This window comes from Eucalyptus grandis, chromosome 7 (assembly GCF_016545825.1).
Source record: "Eucalyptus grandis isolate ANBG69807.140 chromosome 7, ASM1654582v1, whole genome shotgun sequence".
Classification (NCBI taxonomy): Eukaryota; Viridiplantae; Streptophyta; class Magnoliopsida; order Myrtales; family Myrtaceae; genus Eucalyptus; species Eucalyptus grandis.
In genome coordinates, this window is record NC_052618.1 from 37,821,173 (window position 1) to 37,841,902 (window position 20,730).

At 40.4% G+C, this 20,730-nt stretch overlaps 3 protein-coding genes across 3 annotated transcripts; all 3 read right to left on the minus strand.

The window, feature by feature from the left end:
- Nucleotides 1–2,832: 2,832 nt before the first annotated feature.
- On the minus strand, nt 2,833–6,529 carry LOC104453458 (lysine histidine transporter-like 8). The gene is made up of 5 exons (XM_010068016.3): nt 5,920–6,529; nt 5,668–5,804; nt 4,994–5,421; nt 3,613–3,744; nt 2,833–3,521 (listed from the first exon to the last, which is right to left on the minus strand). The coding sequence occupies exons 1-5, from the start codon at nt 6,354–6,356 to the stop codon at nt 3,033–3,035; spliced, it is 1,623 nt and encodes a 540-aa protein (XP_010066318.2). The 5' UTR covers nt 6,357–6,529; the 3' UTR covers nt 2,833–3,032.
- Nucleotides 6,530–10,869: 4,340 nt separating this feature from the next.
- Nucleotides 10,870–11,244, minus strand: LOC104455529 (auxin-responsive protein SAUR67). Its single transcript, XM_010070305.2, has one exon. The coding sequence runs from the start codon at nt 11,242–11,244 to the stop codon at nt 10,870–10,872; it is 375 nt and encodes a 124-aa protein (XP_010068607.2).
- Nucleotides 11,245–18,382: 7,138 nt separating this feature from the next.
- LOC104455532 (auxin-responsive protein SAUR68) lies at nt 18,383–18,799 on the minus strand. Its single transcript, XM_018877234.2, has one exon. It carries the CDS (start codon nt 18,797–18,799, stop codon nt 18,383–18,385), a length of 417 nt encoding a protein of 138 aa, XP_018732779.2.
- Nucleotides 18,800–20,730: the final 1,931 nt, after the last annotated feature.

The window sequence follows — 20,730 nt, forward strand, 5'->3', positions numbered from 1 at the left end:
ACGCCTCACACGAGACTACCCTGAATTTCTCGAGATGGTACAAAATATTCAGGGGACCCCGCCTGGTAAAAGATAGCATCGAACGACACATTCGAAAAAATGGAATGGGATCGCCTTGTCAGACACATGGAAAAGAACACATTACCTCCTGGTCATCTTCTCCCTCGACAGGGAGTGACTAAAAGAAGGATGTGATATATCTGATGAGATATATCTTGTCGGTCACGTGTGAATATCGGTGTGTCAATAATTGTCCAAAAGCAATTGCCAATGCCACGGTTGTATCATTGGTTGCCAAGAGCATGGACCATGTGTGTGAATTATTGGCTATATGTGTTGGGTACTTATTTATCTTTTCCTCCCTCTTATGCCTGTAATACAATAATAAACTTGTATTAAGTGTGAAAAACATGCAAGACTAAAATCTCTTAATCTTTTCTTCACAATCCTTATCTAGTATTAGAGATTTTAGACTGTTAAGATAGCACTTATCCTAGTACTATGTTCTGCACTAGCCTCCATTAGAATCTTATGCATCAAAATTCTAAGGCCGATAGGCCTAATGTCTTGAATAAGAATTAAAGTTGAATGCCAAAAGTTGTCTTCAATAGGTAAGGCCTAGGAGGCACCGTTTGAGGACCAAATACCTACATCGATTTTGATGTCGTTCCTAGCAAAACAAATCTTTTAGTCGAAATAGCAATTTTATCCAAATAACATATACATGTGAAGAGCTTAAAGTTAGATAACTAGTACGGATTCTTATAATTTAGATTAAATATGAAATTGTTTTAATAATATGGATTTGGTCTAGTTGGATATAAATCACTAAATTTATACTACATATAAATAGGTCAAAATGGGTTAATTTAAGTCAAATTATTTTCAATTTGACCCGATTCACCAATTCGATGGCTTTACTTTTATCCAAACCCCCCAACATGAACGAAAAAAAGTGGTACATTGACTATCTTTTTTACCATGCATAAAAGCTGAGTTTGTGCTTATTCCAGCCTTCGATACCTTCTTTTCCTTGAAAAATTAAAAGTTTTCATTCATGTATTTTTCCTATCTTTTCAATCAAGTCCTTATAATTTGTCTAATCAAGAAATTCTACTTTCATAAAATTTTATAATCAAGCCCCTTAGACACTAAAACCAGCCAAATTCGACTAATATCACGGTGGGACGATGTTGAAGTGTGTAGTTTTTTTAAAAGTAGATGCCACAGTGGAAGTATTTTATCCACATCATAAACCGAGATTGTCTATATTGGCTAAAGTTTTACAAACACATCCACGTGGGCATCTGCACCTTTAATTCACACGATACTTTAATGTCATCTGCCAGTCGCATCAACTAGATTTGGTCAGATTTGGCATCGGAAGGCCTTAATTTGCGAAAGTAGATGTAGTCACATAGAGAAATGAAAAGTAAAGGTACTTTGATTGGAAAAAACAGAAAAACCAGATAATATAACGATAAAAAGTGAACCTCTTTTCTGTCGTTTCATGCTACTGGTATGCTTTAGTCTAGTCAAAGTAGAAAATCCATTAAATAAAAAGCCGCCGTGGAAAATTTACCAAGAAGGGCGCGTTTGGTTGTGTTTCGTTTAAAAATTGTTCCAGGAAATGAAATAGAAAAAAGTGTTTACTTCCTCCGAACAATTTTTTGAACAAAACAACGCGTTTGGAAACTTGTTCCGGGAATAAAAAATAAACAGAAACATGTTTGGTAAATTTGGATAATTTTTTTATTTCTTTTATTTTTTCTATTTTTTTCTTATTTTTCCTTTTTTTCTTTTTTTTTTTCTTTTTCATTTTTTTTTTCTTTTTTCCGGTCAAGGCCTTGGCCGCGACCGGCGAGGGTCGGCCTCACCTTGATCTCGGCGAGGCCGAGCTCGCCCGGGCCGATGGCGAGGCGCGGCCTCGCCGGCCACCGCCCGGGCGAGGCCGAGGCTCACCGCCGCTAGGCGAGCTCGGCCTCGCCGGATCGGGCGAGCTCGAGCTCGCCCGGCCATGGCGAGGCCGACCTCGCGTGCCGGCACTGGCGAGCTCGATCTCGCCCGGGCGGGCCGAGCCGAGCTCGCCTCGGCCGGCGAGCCTCGGCTCGATTCACCGCCGGTCGGCGTCGCCCGGCGGTGGCTCGGCGAGGCCGAGGCTCGCCCGGGCCGACCCTCGCCCGGCCGGGGCGAGCCTCGGCCTCGCCGGGGAGGTCGGCTCGCGCCTGCTACTTCGAGCCTCGGCCTCACCGGGGACGGCGAGCCTCGTCGCCGTGGCCGGGCGAGGCCGCCGGCCTCGTCGGCCGGTCGCCGGCCATGGCCGAGGCGGCGACCGGCCAAAAGAAAAAGAACAAGAAAATAAGAGAAAAAGAAAAAAAAAAAAAGTATTTCTCATTTGTGTTTTGAAAACAAGAAACACAAATTTTGTGTTTCTTGTTTTTTCGTTCTTTTGTTCCTCGGAACAAAGAACAAAAAGGAACAGAAACGCACACAAACGCGTTTCTGTTCCTTTTTTGTTCCCAGGAACAAAAAAACAGAAATTTCTGTTCCTGGGAACAGAAATAGGGTGCAACCATGCAGGCCCTAAAAGTCCCACGCAAAGATGGCTATTTGTCTCTGTTACCCCCCAGAATACGACATCAGACGCGTTAACAATGTTAAGTAGCTTCTGTTCACTTTGAAACTGTTAGGATTGCGCAGATTATTTGGTCTTGATTGATGGCTAGTTTTGACCGGATGTTAGGACAGGAAGCTTTGATTATTGTTGTGTCAGATAGACTAGCCATTCCCATTTAAGTGTGTGTGTGTGTGTGAGAGAGAGAGAGAGAGAGAGATTGCAAGATTCAAGAATTCATTCAATCCACTATAGTTTCTCTTCTTGAGAGGCAAACAGATTACAAGTTACACCGTTCACACAAGAAACAAATCAAGAATATTTAAAAACCCTACAAGCTATTTTCACTTGAACTTTTAGTAACCCTTGTGTTTCTTTTGGACCAGCAACGCATCACTTACGAGGAAAAACCTCACCCCTATTGAGGCTTAAAGAAGCTGACTTTAATCCCAGTGTCGATCACCACATAGAGACCCCCCGCAATCAACAGCCCGCTCAGCGCCATCCCCAACGTTCCGAGCACCCAGTTGACCCACCAGCTCAGGCCGTACATCTTGGGCCTCTTCATCTTGAGCCACATGAAACACGGGTAGGCCAGGGTCACGGGCAGCGCAATCCCGCCGATGAGCCCCGCTACGCTCCCCAGGAACGGGATCGCCACCGCCACGAAGAAGCAGCCGTACCCGAACATCGCCCTGCTGATCGCCCTGCCCCACCATGGCAGCGGCTTCTTGAACTTGACAATGAACCTGGACTCCATGTCGTCGAACATGGGCATGCCGTAGATCTGGAACGAGCTCAGGGCGTTGATGATCACGAACAGGATCACGAGCCCGAGGACGGACTGCTTGATGTCGTTCCTGTGGAACGCGTATATGGCCGTCAACATGCCCCCATTCGGGGGTATCTGCGACAATCAAAACGAAAGATGCATCAGCTGAAAATTGTTCCTCTAATCAGTTATTGTTCAAGAGATTGGAGTGGGATTATGTTCATACCATTTGGCCATATGCCCAGTAGCCTGCAATGGCAAGAGGGTATAAGCACGCTGCGATGATGGCGTATGCGACTTTTGTACCCCTCCACATTGGCACTCTTGAGGGATGCTTCTCACTGGAAGGCATGGTGGCCTGCCAAAAAGCAATAATGAAAAAACGAAATTATAAGAAATTCGATTTAGTGAAAGTAATTATAATCCGAATCAAGAATATTCATTTCAATCTTTTTATTAGAACTGTAAATTTAAACGAGGGGAGATTATTGTCATCTTGATGATTCAAATTAAGTGACGAGTAAGGTCCATGTAATTTTAAATGCCAAACCCTACAAGTCTGTTTACTGAAAAGGAAAGAAATTAATTGATTTTTCTGTCACCGTACAGAATGTAGAAATTCCTTAAATAATCAATATGACAACATGGTCCATCAAAATGACAAAAGTTTAGGTGATCCTAGGTGGGGACATCACTGTAATAAATAAGATTTAACTTCTTCACGTTTCGGACGGTCGAAACAGAACTTGATTTCATTAAGATTTTAACGAAGACTTGATGTCATCAAGGATTGTATTCTATTTTAAGCAAAGCATGCTTCTAAATGAATGCTGTATGGGAAACAGAGTACTAGGCTGGGACGGCGTGGCTTCAGACCATCTTCCTCAAAGCAGCTGGTTGCCACCTAAGCCAGGGAGGACCGTCCGATTGGAAATTTTTCGGTTGTGGTGAAAAGTCAAAGGGCAAAGGACAAAGGGCAAAAGTCCCCCGCCGTGAACGGTGTTGAAGTTTCAACAAAGACGGCATCGGGGCCATTTATGTGCAGTGAAGCCCCTTTCCTCAAGGGTCAACAGTCAACTTTTAGCTGCTAAGTTCTTTCTTTTTTAATTATTTATGCATGTACTCTCTGCAACAACTCCAAGAAGATGACGTGGCATGTGGACTTAACCGAAAACATTGGACTTAGAAAAAACGAAACAAAACAAAACAAAACTTAATAGACAATTCTGAAAATACGAAGATCAGCTTATAATGTAACGTGATTATCTTGACCCATTTTTTTTAATATTAACTTATAACTAATTGATTATCGGGTAATATTCAAGCTATGTCACGAGGAGATAGCAGCTCTATCAAGTCTAGACCACTTTGCCTGTGCTAGAAGTAAAATTCGGCCGGAGAAATTGATTGCTAAGGAACCCTAGAGTTAGCTATATAATTCCTAAAATGACGACTCTTTGGTGCAAAATTTAGCGCTTCACTAAAAGCATTTTAGGTACATTCTGCTTGATCTAATTTTCCGTGAATTTTATGGATTTTATGTTAGACGTTGTAGTAGTGTAGGAGACTGTAAGAGAATTGGAAAATTTGGGCAAGCATCTTGGTACCTGGATTTCAAGAATGAGGTTGTGGCCTCTGAACGCGAAAGCGATGATCCCTAGCGCATTGAGGAGGTCGAAGACCCTGGCGATTTGCGTGTTCGCCCTGACGGAGTTGTACGACACGTTGGGCATCCGTCCCTCGGTCACCGAGATGATCCACATCATCGTGCAGTAGCCGACGGCGGTAATGGCCCCGATGAGGGACACGCCAGCGATGGAGTTGAGGTTGGGCAGCTGGGACAGCAGGACGGCAGCGCATGTGAACACAAGGTACCACTCCACCGGGGTTAGGTGGTGCGCGCCGCACGTGCCGCCGCACAGGATCCCAAAGAACATCTCGCACGTTGACCCACCGATGATGATCAGGGACACGCAGGTGCCTCCCGCGAGGTACATGAAGGGGAACAGCGCCAACCAGTTCGCTAGCCTCTCGCCTGAAACATCGTAATTCGTACGACGTTAGACTGGAGAACGTGGCTGAGTCAGAATTTCTTTCTTTCTTTTTTCTTCTGTCACTGTTCTTTTTAGCATTATATTCATGCTTTTTAACTAGAGAGAATGAAATCATCTCTGGCCATGTGCGACAAGCATTAAGATTCAAGTTAACTCGAGGTTTGCAAAATTCAACTTTTCTTGCAGTATTTCTCTTTTGAAAAATCAAAGAGAAGATCAATAATTACCGAAAGCAGCACCGGCGAGCTGCATGTATCTGCTGTAACGCATCCCCGTCTCGGCAGATTCATGGAGTTGCACCAGCAAGTAAAGCGTGTAGAGCTGCCATATGAACGCCAAAGTCAAGCATATAATCCCCCATGTCCTGCAAGATTATCATAAATATCGAATCATATTCATGTATGAAAAGAAAGACTTTATGCATTGGGAGTTCATTTCAAGATTACGATCAACGAACGAGTTGCTTGAATTTCGCTTACCATCCAAGAACGGTGAAAGCGACCGGGAGTATAAGGGCTTGAATCCCGATACCCGAGCAGAGGGTGTGGAAGGCGGCGTAGTACGCGTTGCCGTTCCTCGACTCGGTGATCGGGAGCCAGGCGTCCTGCGGGTCGAGCTTGGTCAGGTGCAGGGCCCGTCGGATCGGGCTGCCAAGCGGGGTTATGAACCTCGGGGTGAGGGACAGCCTCGGGGTCGCAATCTTTGGGGTCACGATCCTCGGGGTCTTCGACGGCTTTATCTCCGGCGTTGACAGGAGTGGCGACCTCGACAGGGACGGCGAGTGGTACTGGGACGGAGGGGTCGACACAGGGGGTGGCGTCGGGGCCGACGAGGAGTCCCACGTCGCCGAGGAGTCTACTGTCGCCGTGGAGGCTGGCCGGGGAGTCACCGGTTTGGAGGATATTTCATCGCCCATCCTTGCTAGCTCTTCCTTTTTCGTTGGGTTAAGAGCAAGCACCTCTTCAAAGAAAGACCTAAGAACCCCTCTCTTTCTTTCTCACTTGGCGTCCTTAAGGTTCTTGCTCTTCCTCTCAAATCAAGGTGTCTCCACACAAGAACCACCGATGCCAGACTTCTCTTTATATAAGGGACTTTGGGGTGCTGAGGACCAGTACATGCGTTGATGATTTTAGACCGTGGTTCGTTCGGTCATAGAGGAGGACTCGGGAAAGCAACGTGGAATATTGTGGGTCGATTATACCTTTTATAATTCTTATCATTTAATAAAGGCGATGAACCCACAGGTAGCCTCTAGAAAAAGAAATTCGTTTGCATGTGACGGAAATGAATAATGACAGAATATAGCAGCCGAGCATGTTTGGTCAAACGTTCTTATGGGACACTGATAAAATTGGTCCAATTCGGACTAACGCCGGTCGTGGGAAACCGCCTGTTTGGTTCTGGTCAGCGTCCATACTTGGAAAATAGAGGAGCAGAGGGGGGGTCGGGTACTTTTGTAGTTGGCCCTTATCTTTTTTGGTGGCCTTGACTTGGACCTAGTCCTCCTGAAAATTGATACGGATTCATCTTATTTTAGGATAACTAAGAGATATAACCTTCAATTCACAAAAAAAAAAAAAGGGGGGAGATGTTGCCCGCTCGAGATAATAGGTTTACACAAGTGAGTGTTATTAAAATACTTTCTTAATAGAAAATGGGGCTCATTTCGAGATTATAGCCTTGAGTCATGGACATGAAAGAATGTCTACCTTGTTATTTAAACATTCGGCATTAACACATTTATTGTTGAGATTATGCTTGGACATGATCTCGTCACATGGGAATTTTGTGTATCTTTCACGCCCCTAGCATTGTTCTTCACGTGACAGTCAAATTATAGACTTAACCACTGATTTTAAATTTTAATCTGATTTAAAAGTAAGATTGGTTGGTCAAATTATAATAATACCCATTTTGGGCTATTTTCCTTCTTTACATTACTTTATTAAATCCACTTGTCTCGGGTGCCTCATTCATACTTCTTTATATTACTTTATTAAATTTACTTGTCCGTCTCGTGTGTTTGCTTTGTACTTAATGTCAAACTAGTCATAATTACCGTTTTCATTGTAAGTACTCAATTCATCAAATAATCTTTATAACTAATGCTGCTGAATTCTTACTAACCTTGTCTTGTCCAAATTTCCTACACCGAGTATGTGAATTTCAGCCTAGGGTATGGCACATATCTTGCTCAGACATTCTTCCTCTGCATCTCCTCCCATTAATTACTATCAAACCCTAAATCAAGAGCCTAATCACTCTTTTTATTTTTTCTGATGAGGCACATCAGATAGGTCTATATTCAATCGAAATCAGTGCCAATCATTTTGAGCATGCTTCTTGCCTTTTAAGAATGTTCTGTGGAGGCTGTGATTTTCTAGCAGTGAGAAAGTAAACAGAGAGAGACGACCCACGCATCAGTGCGACAACTTTTCCCTTCGTAGTAGGCGCACCGCCATTCCTCCAGTCAACAAAAGAAAGCGAACCAAATATTCATTAATTTATAGGGGAGGGATAGATTTATTAAGGTTAATTTGTAGGATTAGAATTTGAAATGATGTGTCCGGGGTGTGGGTGATCTTTGAAAATAGTGGACTACGTTCAAGAACCAAAAAGCAGCCCGACACGTCACTTTATAAATCATTCTTGTAAATCAATCTTAATAGGAATAGCATTTTTTATATCTTGAAACTAATTGATCCATGATTCGATATACTGATCTTATAAGATGTTTGATTGGAATTACACTTATATCGATTTATAATTATTTAATGACGGTTATGGAATGCTTCAACTAGATCATTCTTTACATATCTATCTATCTATCTATCTATCTATATGAGGTGAGGCTTATTCTTCCAATTACCCACTTGGTGTATTTTGGAAATTTAACAATTATGAAAAAATTTTTTAAATAATCATTTGCATTACTTATAAAAATTAATGAACGAGAGATAATTCGATCATCAACAAAAATGTTTAGGCATGGGTTATTTTTTATAATGGAAACATTTTCTATGGACTAATTTTCCTAAATGGTACGAGTAATGATAATCTTTTGCAAAAGAACATATTTACATACCAACATCATTGCGAGAATTTCTATCTGGATAATTAGGTGGGCGAAGAAAACAAGTAGGGAAAATACCCTGCAAAACTATCCCATAGGTACATTTTATAATATTGAGAAACACGAGTCCCAAAGGGAAAGGACAAGGAAAGAGCCCCTACTTTCTTCGTAGGGGGAGGCTCATAAATTATAATAAGCTTTGACAAATCTTCAAAATTAATTGCAAAGGATTAGTCCCACAGATACTTGGTAATACGGCAACCGTGGGATTGTCCTCTTCTGCAATTTATCTTTTTCTTTGCCTTTTTTCCAGGGAGGGAGTATCTGGGAACCACCGAGAAATTAAGCCAGCCAAGTTGAATTCAATCTTGGACGGCTGAAGCCCGTGACCAAAAACAATCAAACTCCCCTTTCCTCGGTTCCCACTATGCAACCGACGACCTTATTATATCGGCTTAATCATTTAGCCCTATCTCCAAATTAAATATTGGATAACGACAGAGATGCAATGATAGGTCTCTGCGGGAAACGAAAAAATAAAAAATAAAAATTCAGGACAATACTCTCCCCTTATTTTCAATCGTTATCACGTCACTTAAACTTTCGTTTTCTTTAGCGTGTTTTTTCCAGAAAATAAATGACCAAGTAGTTGGTTGGTGGAGTAGTCCCACTACTTAATTAAAGCCGAAATGTCACAAGTTTGACTCTCCTATCTATCCTCGGTATTAAGAAACCTTGAATAGTCCACAAGGGAGGGCTTGAGGTTAAATTTACCGACGGTGATGGACTCCCCCAATCGCACCCAGTGGGCCTGCACTGATCAATTTGCCTAGTGGCAACTGGTGCTTTCTTGGCGCTTTCAGTCGAATTTTCCCGCAGATAGTGAGGTAGTCTCCAATTCCATCCAAATCCTTTTCATATGAAAATAATTGAAAATAAATGTGTGATGCGAGAGAAGATTATATGTTTACTCGTGATCACCTTCTCCACGGAAATGATAGGGACAGTTTATAATTGCAACCGAATATGGAGTGGCAATTGAGTTTGAAAATTTAAGAACAAATAGATTTCCCAATTTTGCCGACGAAACGACCTATATCTCTCTTTAACTCTCAAAATACATTGTCGTAATTTTGCGATATAGATTTTCCATTCTCTCTGCCTTCTTTTTGTTCCACTATGTGAAAGGAATGACCTTCACATTTTCATCTCCCCCCAATCATCACTCTCCGAAACAACATCAAGAAAATCATTTCTGCACATCATAAATTTCATTCCACCTAGTTTCACGCCATTCATTATCTTGCCCTCTTTCCAAACATAGGCGAAGAAGGCATGTGACCGTTAGGCTTTCAATCTCCTCGGTCCTTTTCACTTGCACTTCTACCAATTCAGAGCTTCATTCACGGAAAGGTGAAAAGTCCCCTTTTTATAAATTGAGTTTATTTCCTCGAAGCTATTTGTTTTTTCTTTGGCTCTTGGTGTTTATGAATTGAGACATCTACACGGATGATCGATGTCTCCACGGCTGTATGTTAAACCTCATAGTGAATTGTGATCTAAGGTGACTGAGATTTGCTTTCAAGGGGTCCAAAAACAGATACAAAAGTAAATGGTACTGCCCCTGCAGCTAGCTGAAAGCCAGCGCTTTGTCTTGCCTACTTTTTAGCATTGTGATATATGATTGACCATAAGGGTATCAATTGTTACAATCTTGCTGTAACTAGGCTATTACCGCGACACAATGCTTTCAAACCATAAAGCATAGGCGTAGCTCTACCTTCAGAGTTGGCACCCTTTCTTGGATGCTATGATGCATCATACAGATGGATTTGGATCTGGCTTATCGGAATGCTAGAGTGTTTCCTTTTCCCATTTTGAGCATTCTAGGAATCAGGATTGAAGTACCAATCACTTTGATACTTGAATCTACAACAACATATGCTAAAACTCGAAAGTCAGAATTTTAGTGATCTTTCAAATTGACATGCAATGAGTTCACTTGGATGGTGATGCTGTATTCAATTCACACAGCTTCAGAACCTGTACTTCTTTTGTTCATCAACAGTCAGTCTCCTTTTCGCTTATTGCCATTTAAGTTTTATTAGCGGGTGCACTCTTCATGAACTGGTCTGGTTTTGTTTGCTAGCGTGGGAACTGCTAATACGAGCTGTCAATACATTTCGAATGATTCATAAGATGATGCTTGAAATTGGACAACGTGTGGAACATTTTGCAATGCAAAATAGCATGTTTGAAGAAAAGTTCAACTTTACATTTCTGATTTATGCCGTTTCAATTCAATGGTGAAAGTCCGCTTCAATTAGTTTGTACAGAAAGTAAGTGACCTAGTCAATCAGCAAAGAGGAACAGCCGACTGTTGGATATTGCAGGACGAAGACAAGGCATCAAGCAGGGTTTTCTCTGAACTGTTAGATACACCTCGTTCGATGAGCGTGAGTATGTTTTCCAAGAGGACTGAATCGCAAGGCATTACAATTGGCCCAGACCTAGATAGTCCGTACTCTTCTTCGGACATCTCGAGAAGCTTCTGGAAAATATGACTGCTGAGGTACACCAAGGGTATCATAAAGTGCCTCCTATCGATGCTGTAGATAACAAAACAACCTTCATCAGCCAAAGTCAGTGAATTGCAACCTTCTGCATTGCTCCTGGTAAAATAAATTCTTTTCCTCCCTATGGCAGCAAGTTTCTTCCACTTCCTAGCCATCTCGATGTGCTTCTTTTGGATCATACTGTTCAAATTAGTGGTCCAGTCTAAAGTGTGCAGTGACTTCAAGAAGGGAGAATTGAGAACTAAGTTGTGAGTTAAAATGAAGCCGTGTGGACTATTTATCGAGGAGACATGTGACATTGCATAGAAACATAGCCTTCCTTGCACCGGAGTTTTCTATGAGAGGCAAAGAGACCCTGTGAAGTCAAAATGCCATTTTGTCTGGTTATGGAAAGAACCCAGAAGACAAATACAAGTAGGACGCTGTCTTTGGTCGTCTGGTAGTTCAGGACATGGCAGTTATTAGGTGGTCATAAATCACAAGGTTTGTGGCCAGTTAAGAAAACCAAATTAGGAATTAACGAGACACATAATGAACACCACCGCAGGATGATGCCAAATTGTGGGCTTCCCAACTATTTCCTCGGCTATTTATGGAAGAAACTGAGTCGAAACAATGGAAAGCAAGATATTTTGTCATCTCATGTGGAAAAACTTGCGTTCTGTATTTCTTTGGTTCCTTTTCCAGCCAGGATTCATTGCAACTGTCGTGCTTGACAAACATCAGATACATCAACAAGTACAGAATCATAGTACAGATCTTTGTAGATATCGATCATCTTTTGTCGTCTTTGTTCTAGCTGATTCATTTGTCAATACCAAAGCAGTCTTAGTTGTTCATGTACTTCTTGTACATATGGTGATTCTGCTCATGTTTATTATTCAGTGGACGATTCCTGAATTCTTGTGAACTCTTTTGTAATTTCTTGTGCATCACCTAAACAAAAAGATGAGTTTCCTAGAGAGAGGAATTCAAATTCGGTCTGCATCAAGGAATCAAGATACTGGAGTATGACATCCAAAGAAATTATGAGCGAGGATACGTAAGATCATCATGCCAGAGTCCAGGACTTCCCATTGTCAAGAGAGGAAATTTCTTCTCCATAACCCCTAACTTTTCCTACTTTCCTCCAAACAAAATGAGGAGGATGGGATTGTAAATCCGTCATGTAGGTTGCAGACAATGTTAGTATTGGAAATATAAGATAGATTAATGTCAATCAAGTCAGTAGGCAAGCAACCATTTGAAATCTAAAAAGACAAATGCAGAGAATTTTTGCAGCTATAAACAAAGGATGGACAATTTCCTCTAGACATTACTACCATGGAGCTCTGAGCACTAGTTCTGAGGGAAGTGCATACATAATTTGAATAGTCATGTACTAAAATGTCCTCCATATAACACATTGGTTGCGAGGCACTGCTTGTATGTTATTTTAATAGCAATTATTCACAGTTACGACCTAGTCAGTTACAAACTAAGTTCAGAAGCGCAAATGATACTATTTGAGCAACTGGCTGAAAGCCAGTGCTTTGTCCAGATCTTGCTTGTTTTTTAGCATTGTAATAATTGTTTGACATAAGGTCATCAGTCGTGAACCCCTTGCTGGAACTGGTCTATTATTGCAAGTCACTGAAATTCTCATTCACAAAGCGTAGGAATAATTATATGTTTGGAGTTATCATCCTTTCTTGGATTCTATGACAAAGCACAAAAACAAGGTTTGAATCTGGCATATCAGAATGTCAAATGTGTTTCTTTTTCCCATGTCGAATGCCTAGAGAATCAGGATTGAAATACCAATAACTGTTATAATCAACTCAACAACATATATCTGCAAAAATTCATCATTTGGAAGTTTAGTGATCTCTCATAGAGAGATGGAAGTGAACTCTTTCGTCTTCTCACAGTTTAAGAATACTCTCCTTTTCAGTTATATAACCGAAATTATACTAATAATTTTACCCTTCAGGAAATTTTTCCTGCTTTTTTTGGTAGTCCTGGAGATGCTAATTTTGCTGTAAATGAATTGTGACAGTTCATCAGATGTTGCTGAAATTGTAGATGCAGAACATTTGCAATGCAACAAAATATATGCTTTGAAATATTCATCCGTTTATTTCTGATCTATGCTGCAATACTTCAACAAGGAAAGTCTTTGACGATTCATATATACTCTTTTCAATAAGTAAATACTGTGTATTCGCAAAACTCAAGCGATTATGGGAGGTCAAAACCTACTACATGGCCATATCCTTATACAATTCAAAGTTTTTGATAATTGTCTCAGTTGAGCATACGATGTCCTAAACCCAGACAAAGACTACCAAAATATTAAGTCCTTATATACACACTCAATCTATAAAACAATCGCAGTTGTCCTGAAGGTGTCAAAATTGTCAAATAAACCAAACAATATCAGAACAGCAGCAAGAACATTAAATCTGTGTTGATCATACATTGTCACCTTTAAAGAAGCCTTCCAAGCCCCCATTTAGATTGACAGAGAAGTAGGAAGAAGCCATGCAAGATTTAACCCAGCTAATTAACTTATCAGGCACATGAATTAACTTCAATATAAATAAAATAGAATCCCAATTGACATAATCAAACTCCTTCATTAAATTTGCATTCCAACAAGGAGACATTTTCTTTCTGTGATAATTCTTGACCAACACATGTGCTAAAATAACATTTTCTTCAATTAGTATATACAAATAGTAAGACCTAGTCAATCAACAAACAGGAATAGCCAACTGCTGGATTGTAGCTTCATCACAGGACGAAGAGAACAAGGAGCGGTTGGAGTTGACGGCATCAAACAGGACTTTCTCAGAAGTCTTAGATTCACCTCGTCTGATGAGCATGACTATGTTTTCCAACAGGGCTGAATCACATGGCATTATGATTGGCCCATCACTAGATAGTCCATACTCTTCTTTGGACATCTCAAGAAGCTTCTGAAAAACACGACTGCTGAGGCATGCCAAGGGTACCATGAAGCGCCTCATGTCAATGCTGTAGATAACAAAACAACCTTCATCGGCTAAATTCGGTGAATCGCAACCTTCTTCATTGGTCTGATGAAAGAAATTCTCTTCCTGGCTATAACAGCGAGTTTCTTCCACTTCCTAGCCATCTCAACACACTTATTGTGGCCAGTCATATTGTTTAGATGAGCAGTCGGGTCCAGAGATTGAAGTCACTTCAAGCAGGGAGAGGAAAGGAGATTGAGGACTTTGCTGTGAGTTAAACGAAATTGAGGAAGGCTATTTATTGAGGGAGCATGGGACATTTACAATGGACCTAGCTTCGTTGCATCGGAATTTTCTATGAAAGGTCAGTAATTGGTCATTATGGAAGAGACCTATTGTAATATGGAAGTGCACTATGGTCTGGTCGCAAAATAACTCAGAAGATGCACGAGTAGGATGGTTTCTTCGGTTGTCTGGTAGTTCATGATACGGCAGTTGCTAGGAGGTCACGGATCACAAGGTTTTTTCACTGAATTTAGTAACGGACAACAGATATAACAAACTCCCCTGCCAGATGAGGCCAAATTGTGGGCTCTTGAACTATCCTTGGCTAATATAGAAAAGAAACGAAGAGGGAAAATGGAAAGAGTAAGGGTTGAAGAAATGACTTCGCTGTTTAAGAATAGTCTAGTCATCTTATATGAAAGAGATTTGAGTTTTCAGTAAATTTTCCTGCTAAACTTTCCTTCCAGAATTTCTCTCACTCTCATGCATTAAGAAACATCAGATGTATCAACAAGTACAGTCATTGTAGACATTGATCATCTCCAGGGTACATGTGCTTGCTTATGGACTTCCCATCCATCAATAATGCTGCCCATGCTAATTATTATTGGGACAATAATTGGCATATCCTGAACAAGTATTATTTACTAAAGGGATTTAAATTCAATGTAAATCAAGGAATTGAAGAATCAGTGTTTGAATGAATAGCCAGCATAAAGAAGGAAAGGTATCAAAATATTGAAGAGTCACATTTATTTTTTGGTAAAAAAGAATCACAATAAAAGAGTCCATTATGCAGAGTCCATGACTCCCATTCTTGAAAAGAAGACTTTTCTTCTCCGAAATAGTTAATTTTCCTAAGGCTGATCATCGTTGACCAAGCCACTCTCCAGGCTATCGCTAGAAATTAGTACAGACGAATTCTGAGAATCTTTGCAGATACAAACAAATAATAGACTGATTCCCCAAGATACATAGCTCTAAGCTCTAATTTGGAGCGAAATGTGTACAGAATCTGATAAGTTTTATCGATACATGTACTCTAAACGACATATTAGTTGGAGGTTTCAGTGAGGCAGTACTTGTACTTTATTTTAAATAGCAAACTGCAAAAGTTAAGTCCAGAAGTTGTATTTCAAGATTCTTTCGCCTAGAAAAACATGCCCAATGGTCGAGGCGATGAAACACCATACAGGCTGTCAGTGATTTTGTATGGTGCAACATAATAAGCCCCTCTCGGGAATATTGTCATCCTATTTGGAATCAGCATTTCCGCTATCGAAGGTAAACTGTCAGTACAAGCGGCGAAAACATTTGAATTTCGCATAGAGGTGCTTAAAATTTGGTCAATGACTGTTCTTGAGGTAGTCAAGAGAACATTCGTCCGCGACAATTGGTTTAAAAAAAATGCGTGCGTACCGAGTGATGCAATTTTCTTTTTCCATTTTTTTGTGCAGCCTTTAGGCTCTTCTTCACAGCCCAATTGTTACGGTCGACTGTCCTAGAAAAGGCTTTGTTGATAATTAAGACTGGTACTATTCCTTATATAGCTAATCATCTTACTACCTCCAGACAATGTGGGATTCGGTTCATTCATATACCCTCACGACATCTTAAAAGTAGAGTCACATCTTGTCCTCTAGTCTCGACGATCACTCCCATCCTTGTTGGACTGAGTTGTTAAAGGCCCATTAGCTTCCACCCGATTTGTCCCCAAACCACACACTTTTTTCTAGTCTTGGCTTATCAGTCCTACCTTCATTGGACCAGGTCGTTACCAGCCCACCAGTTTCCGCTTGGTTTGTTCTCAAACTACACACTTTCAGCTTGGCTTGGTTCTGATATCATTGTAGGGGCTGACATTTAGATCCACTTGCCAACAATATTATTGGCTTTGGGCTGGAGCCTACATGGTTTTGTTCTTCAAGGCTTCACCTAGAAAATGCCTTGTCAGGATTTAAGACTCGTGCTACTCTTTATATAAAATCACCTTACAACACTTAAGTGATGTGGGATTCGATTCATTTCTACCCCCACGCCATCCTAAAGTATGAGCCACACCTTGACCGGACCCTCTCTACCTCTGACGATCATTGCCACTCTCATCGGACCAGGTCATTACACCAACCTTCATTATGCATTGCCCCTGAAGTGTTCCCATTTGCAGCAGCAGAATGAACTAAGATAAGGTGGATATTGATGTTGGAAATCGAAATACTAATTTCGATCAGATAGTTAAGTCAGGAGGAAGATTCAGGAGCATGGTCTGTCGGTGAATTCTAGCTACTAAAAGTGCTCAGAATTTCACGCAGCAGAAGATGGAGGTATTTGTGGCAAAACGAGTCTAGTATACAATTCTGTTCTCCAAACTCATTCCAATCCTTGTTGCTCTGGACAATAACTGATGCACTTGTCTGAAATATGAGAAACTTAGTTTGCCTACATGAACTTTTAGTGATGTCTGCATATAGATACTGTGAAAGTTGTGCAACGCTGACCAATTCTGAAAGAACAAAGGAAAAAGATAAGAGGAAACCAAGCAAAACGGAAACATTAGCTCTTGAAATGTAAATTTGCTCAAAATTTATTTGATGCATATTAAGCTTACATTCTCAGCCTTCTATATCCTATCAATCGAACAAGATGTAGTGTGTTGAAGTTCTTACAACATTTGCATGTTTCTGTTATGCCAAAAAAATTGTGTCTATAAGGCGATGTACAGAGAATCAGATCATGATCCCAACTCTTGTTCTCCATTGCAGCTGCATCAACTGGCATTATGATAGGTCCATTATTGGATAATCCAAACTCTTCTTCTGACATCTGTAATAGCTGAAAGATGTACGTCTCAAGATAAGTCAAGGGGATCATAAAGCACTTCCTATCGGGGCTGTAAATTACAGAGTGACCTCTTCACTCACCTCGGAGATTCTGCGGTCATCAGACATTGGAAAATCGTCGTCAGGTTGAATACTTCTTCCCATGGCAGCTATTATTCGTCAGTTCTTTGCTACTTTGAGGAGATTCGTAGGGCTCATCATGTCGTGTTACATGTAAAGTAAGCAATGCAGGATTTGAGGGAAATAGTGAAGAAGGTCCAGAATAGAGATTATGGTTTGCAGTTGTGGTGGTAATAAAAAGTGAGAGAGATGCAACGTATGAGATGTGGGAAAGAGAGTTTATCGGCAATTTAGTGACTCTTGCAGTAAAAATCAGAAAATCGATGATGCAAATAGATGCTTACATAGTGATCATCCATTTTTGTTTGCATAATAATATCATAGAAAGAGATTAGCATGCTAATCTTTTTTGTTGGGCCAGTACAAAGGGCATGCATATCTTCACTGACATTGACAAAGAGCACATCATTTTTAATCCTATTTGGAGAGAACTAAATGGTTGAGTGGCTCCTTATTGGTCAAGCATCACTTGTTTCTGTTGAAGGATTCGTAAGTGAAGCAAGCGCACATGATTAAAAGCAAGTTCACAGAATCATGGCTAGAGAACTAGCTGAGTATGGAGCTATTTACAAAGATTGTTGGTATGGGAGACTCTGGCAAGGCAATATAAATGTTTTATTTCAACTGAAAATCTTGTCTACTTATAATCTAGATAGTTTTGGAGCCAAAGTTGCAATTCTTTCTCTAGCTAAATATGTGCCACAGGTAGCTCAAGTATCTCGCATGTATCTGGACTCAAGAACTTTGATCTTGAGACATCAGTAATAAATGGGGCATGTAAACAGAAAGAAGAAGAAATCACAAAGCCCCAGCCCGCTTTCATTCCTTCAGCAGCTGATAAGGACATAAAAACAGCAGAGAGAGAGAGAGAGAGAGAGAGAGAGTCAATTCAACATCCTCTACTGACCAGGCAATTTAGTTCACATTTTTTGGATTGCCTTTCCAAAAGCATCCTCCATTGATCAGGCAAGCTATGGAAGTCGAACTGGAAGTGATAAGGACTTTAATTAAACTTCATTACAAATCCATTTACAGAATTGAAACGATGTACTAACAATCAAATGATCATTGGCTTATACAGCCTTGATCATAGAATCATATGATGAGCAGTGGCAAGAAGAAATCGTGTTAAGCAAAGCTCTCTGCAAATCTTCAGTTAGACCTCTTCGTGTGAGTGAAACTGTATACTCCACAGTTGCTGCATCAAATGGCAATGTGATGAGTCCATCACTTGATAATCCGTACTCTTCTTCTGACAGTTTCAACAGTTCTTGAAAAATATAAGTGTTTAGACAAGCCAGGGGGATGGCAAAGCGTCTTCTGTCAGTGCTACAGATTATAAAGTGACCCTTTTTACTCACTTCCAGCATTCTACAACTGTCTGCCTTCAAAGGTCTTCTTGTTCTTCGATGGGAAATCCTTTTCCTTCCAATGGCAGTGATCTTTTGCCACTTCCTAGCTACATTGAAGAGTTTCTTGGTGCTGATCATGTTTGCGAAGTATGGGAAGAGGGATTGAATGTAGCCTGAAAGGGATACTTTTGCGGATTAGAGTCAAGGCTATGTTCTGTGGAGGGCATTGGGAGTAGTTGTTTATATAGGTGGAAGACTTCAGAAATTTGCAAAAAAGTTAGCTTGTTACTTAGTCATGCATGTTGTAAGACCAAATGATTGATGAAGTGACCTAGATGTTTACATAGCATTTATCTAATTTTGTCCACAACTATGGCAAAAAGAAGAAAAAACAGAGAAAAATGGTGGACGATAACGGAGCCCTTGTTTCCAGTTAAATGACAGAAGTAGTTGTGATTAGTCTGAAATTACTAAGCTCAAGGGAAAAGCACAACAGTGGACTTTCTCCACTTGTTCTTCTTTCATAGTTTTTGCCACTAGAAATTTTTTTCCGTGCGGAACTAAGTCGTTTCAGACATGTTCTCTATGTTTCCTTCATTGTTTTCACCTAAACTGTTGTGAAGCTTCTCTGGTCACATACAAATGCTTATTACAAAAAAACTCTGGCATTATTGTTCTACATAGGCTGTGTGCGCAACCAGGTCCATAGTATTAGAGATTTTGCCACTGCAGGGATAATACCTCTCTAGAAAGTACTTTCCAAATCTGAGATAATGAATTATGAGTCGAATAGACAATATTAACTAGTCATATAAATCTGATTATCCGATATAGAACTCCTTTTCATTAACACCTGGCACATGCATATCAGAATATTTCATTGTTAACATCCTGGCCTGGCATCTGCAGTAACTATTTGTTATTGCCAATAACAACCATCTGCTTGGGCTAAAGTCAAAGCAATCATTTCCCTAATTCTGCATTGATATTGCCTATAAGAATTTTTTTTTGTCAGGAAGTAAGGCATATCTTAACGTTTTCCTAGTGTTGTTTAAGAGTATCTGTTTGGGTCTGTGTTTCCTAGTTGTTCTCGCTTGAAGCGTTGATAAATGTTTTAGTATTACAACTCCAATGAGAGCAACTAACTTGTCCATCATATTCTTTCCAGTCAAAAGGAAAACATTTAGACGAGGTCCATCTCAGTTCAATATTTTTTGAATTACTAAGAAAGTTCATGGCCGTTTATGTCTTGCTTAGTTAGAAATGAGGTCCATCAACAGTATTGGGATTCTTTCTCCTTGGAGAACATGTCAGTTAATGATTCAATAAGCTGTCAAGTACTTTGCCTTATGCAGCGTGCTTAGTAAAGATAACTCCACTGACCATTTTAACCATATGATAAAAGTGGCGATACCATTTGGCAGGGAAAACCTTGGTAAGAACTGCAGAAAAGTCTAAAATTCTGAAAACAAGATAAGGAAAGGATTGATCATATCCCAGTTTCACTGAAGTTGTCCAAACATTCATCATTTTTTCTCCGTTCTCCTGGAATCTTAGATCGGTTTGTTGGATGTTCAACATTTAACTGTTAGCTGGACTTTAATCTATACTTCCTAAGTGATACTCCCGTCTTCAGTGCCAAACAATGCTTAGTGCATAACCAACTCTTTCATTTCCATGGTAGGTGACATGACCGCACTATAGAGGCTCTCATGTTCAGAAATGAAAAAGGGCATAAACTAATTTCCTTGTCTTTTGACAGTGAACCAGAGAAGTCGAGTTTGCATCATGACTTTATCAGAAATAGTATCAGTATGGCATTATCACCGGTTATCTTGCTTTACAAGTACTATGGTACCATGAGCACAATTCACCAAGATGAGATACTGACAGGATCATTTAACGTATGGCCTAAATATTTCACAATCGACACTTGAGCGCCACAAACAACAATATCTAGAGAGATTTACATAATTTGGCTAGGTACAACACCATGTCCACTCGTGAATAACAGTATAAAAGAGAAGGAACTTACCAGTATAAAAAACAAGGACTTTTAAAATGGAAGG

Coding starts and splice junctions, on each gene's coding strand:
- LOC104455532 (XM_018877234.2), bottom strand. CDS start 18,799: ATGATCAGCACCAAGAAACTCTTCAATGTAGCTAGGAAGTGGCAAAAG.
- LOC104453458 (XM_010068016.3), bottom strand. CDS start 6,356: ATGGGCGATGAAATATCCTCCAAACCGGTGACTCCCCGGCCAGCCTCC. Junction 5,805..5,919: donor GCTTTCACCGTTCTTGGATG/GTAAGCGAAATT, acceptor ATAATCTTGCAG/GACATGGGGGATTATATGCT. Junction 3,522..3,612: donor ACTGGGCATATGGCCAAATG/GTATGAACATAA, acceptor TGATTGTCGCAG/ATACCCCCGAATGGGGGCAT.
- LOC104455529 (XM_010070305.2), bottom strand. CDS start 11,244: ATGGCTAGGAAGTGGAAGAAACTTGCTGCCATAGGGAGGAAAAGAATT.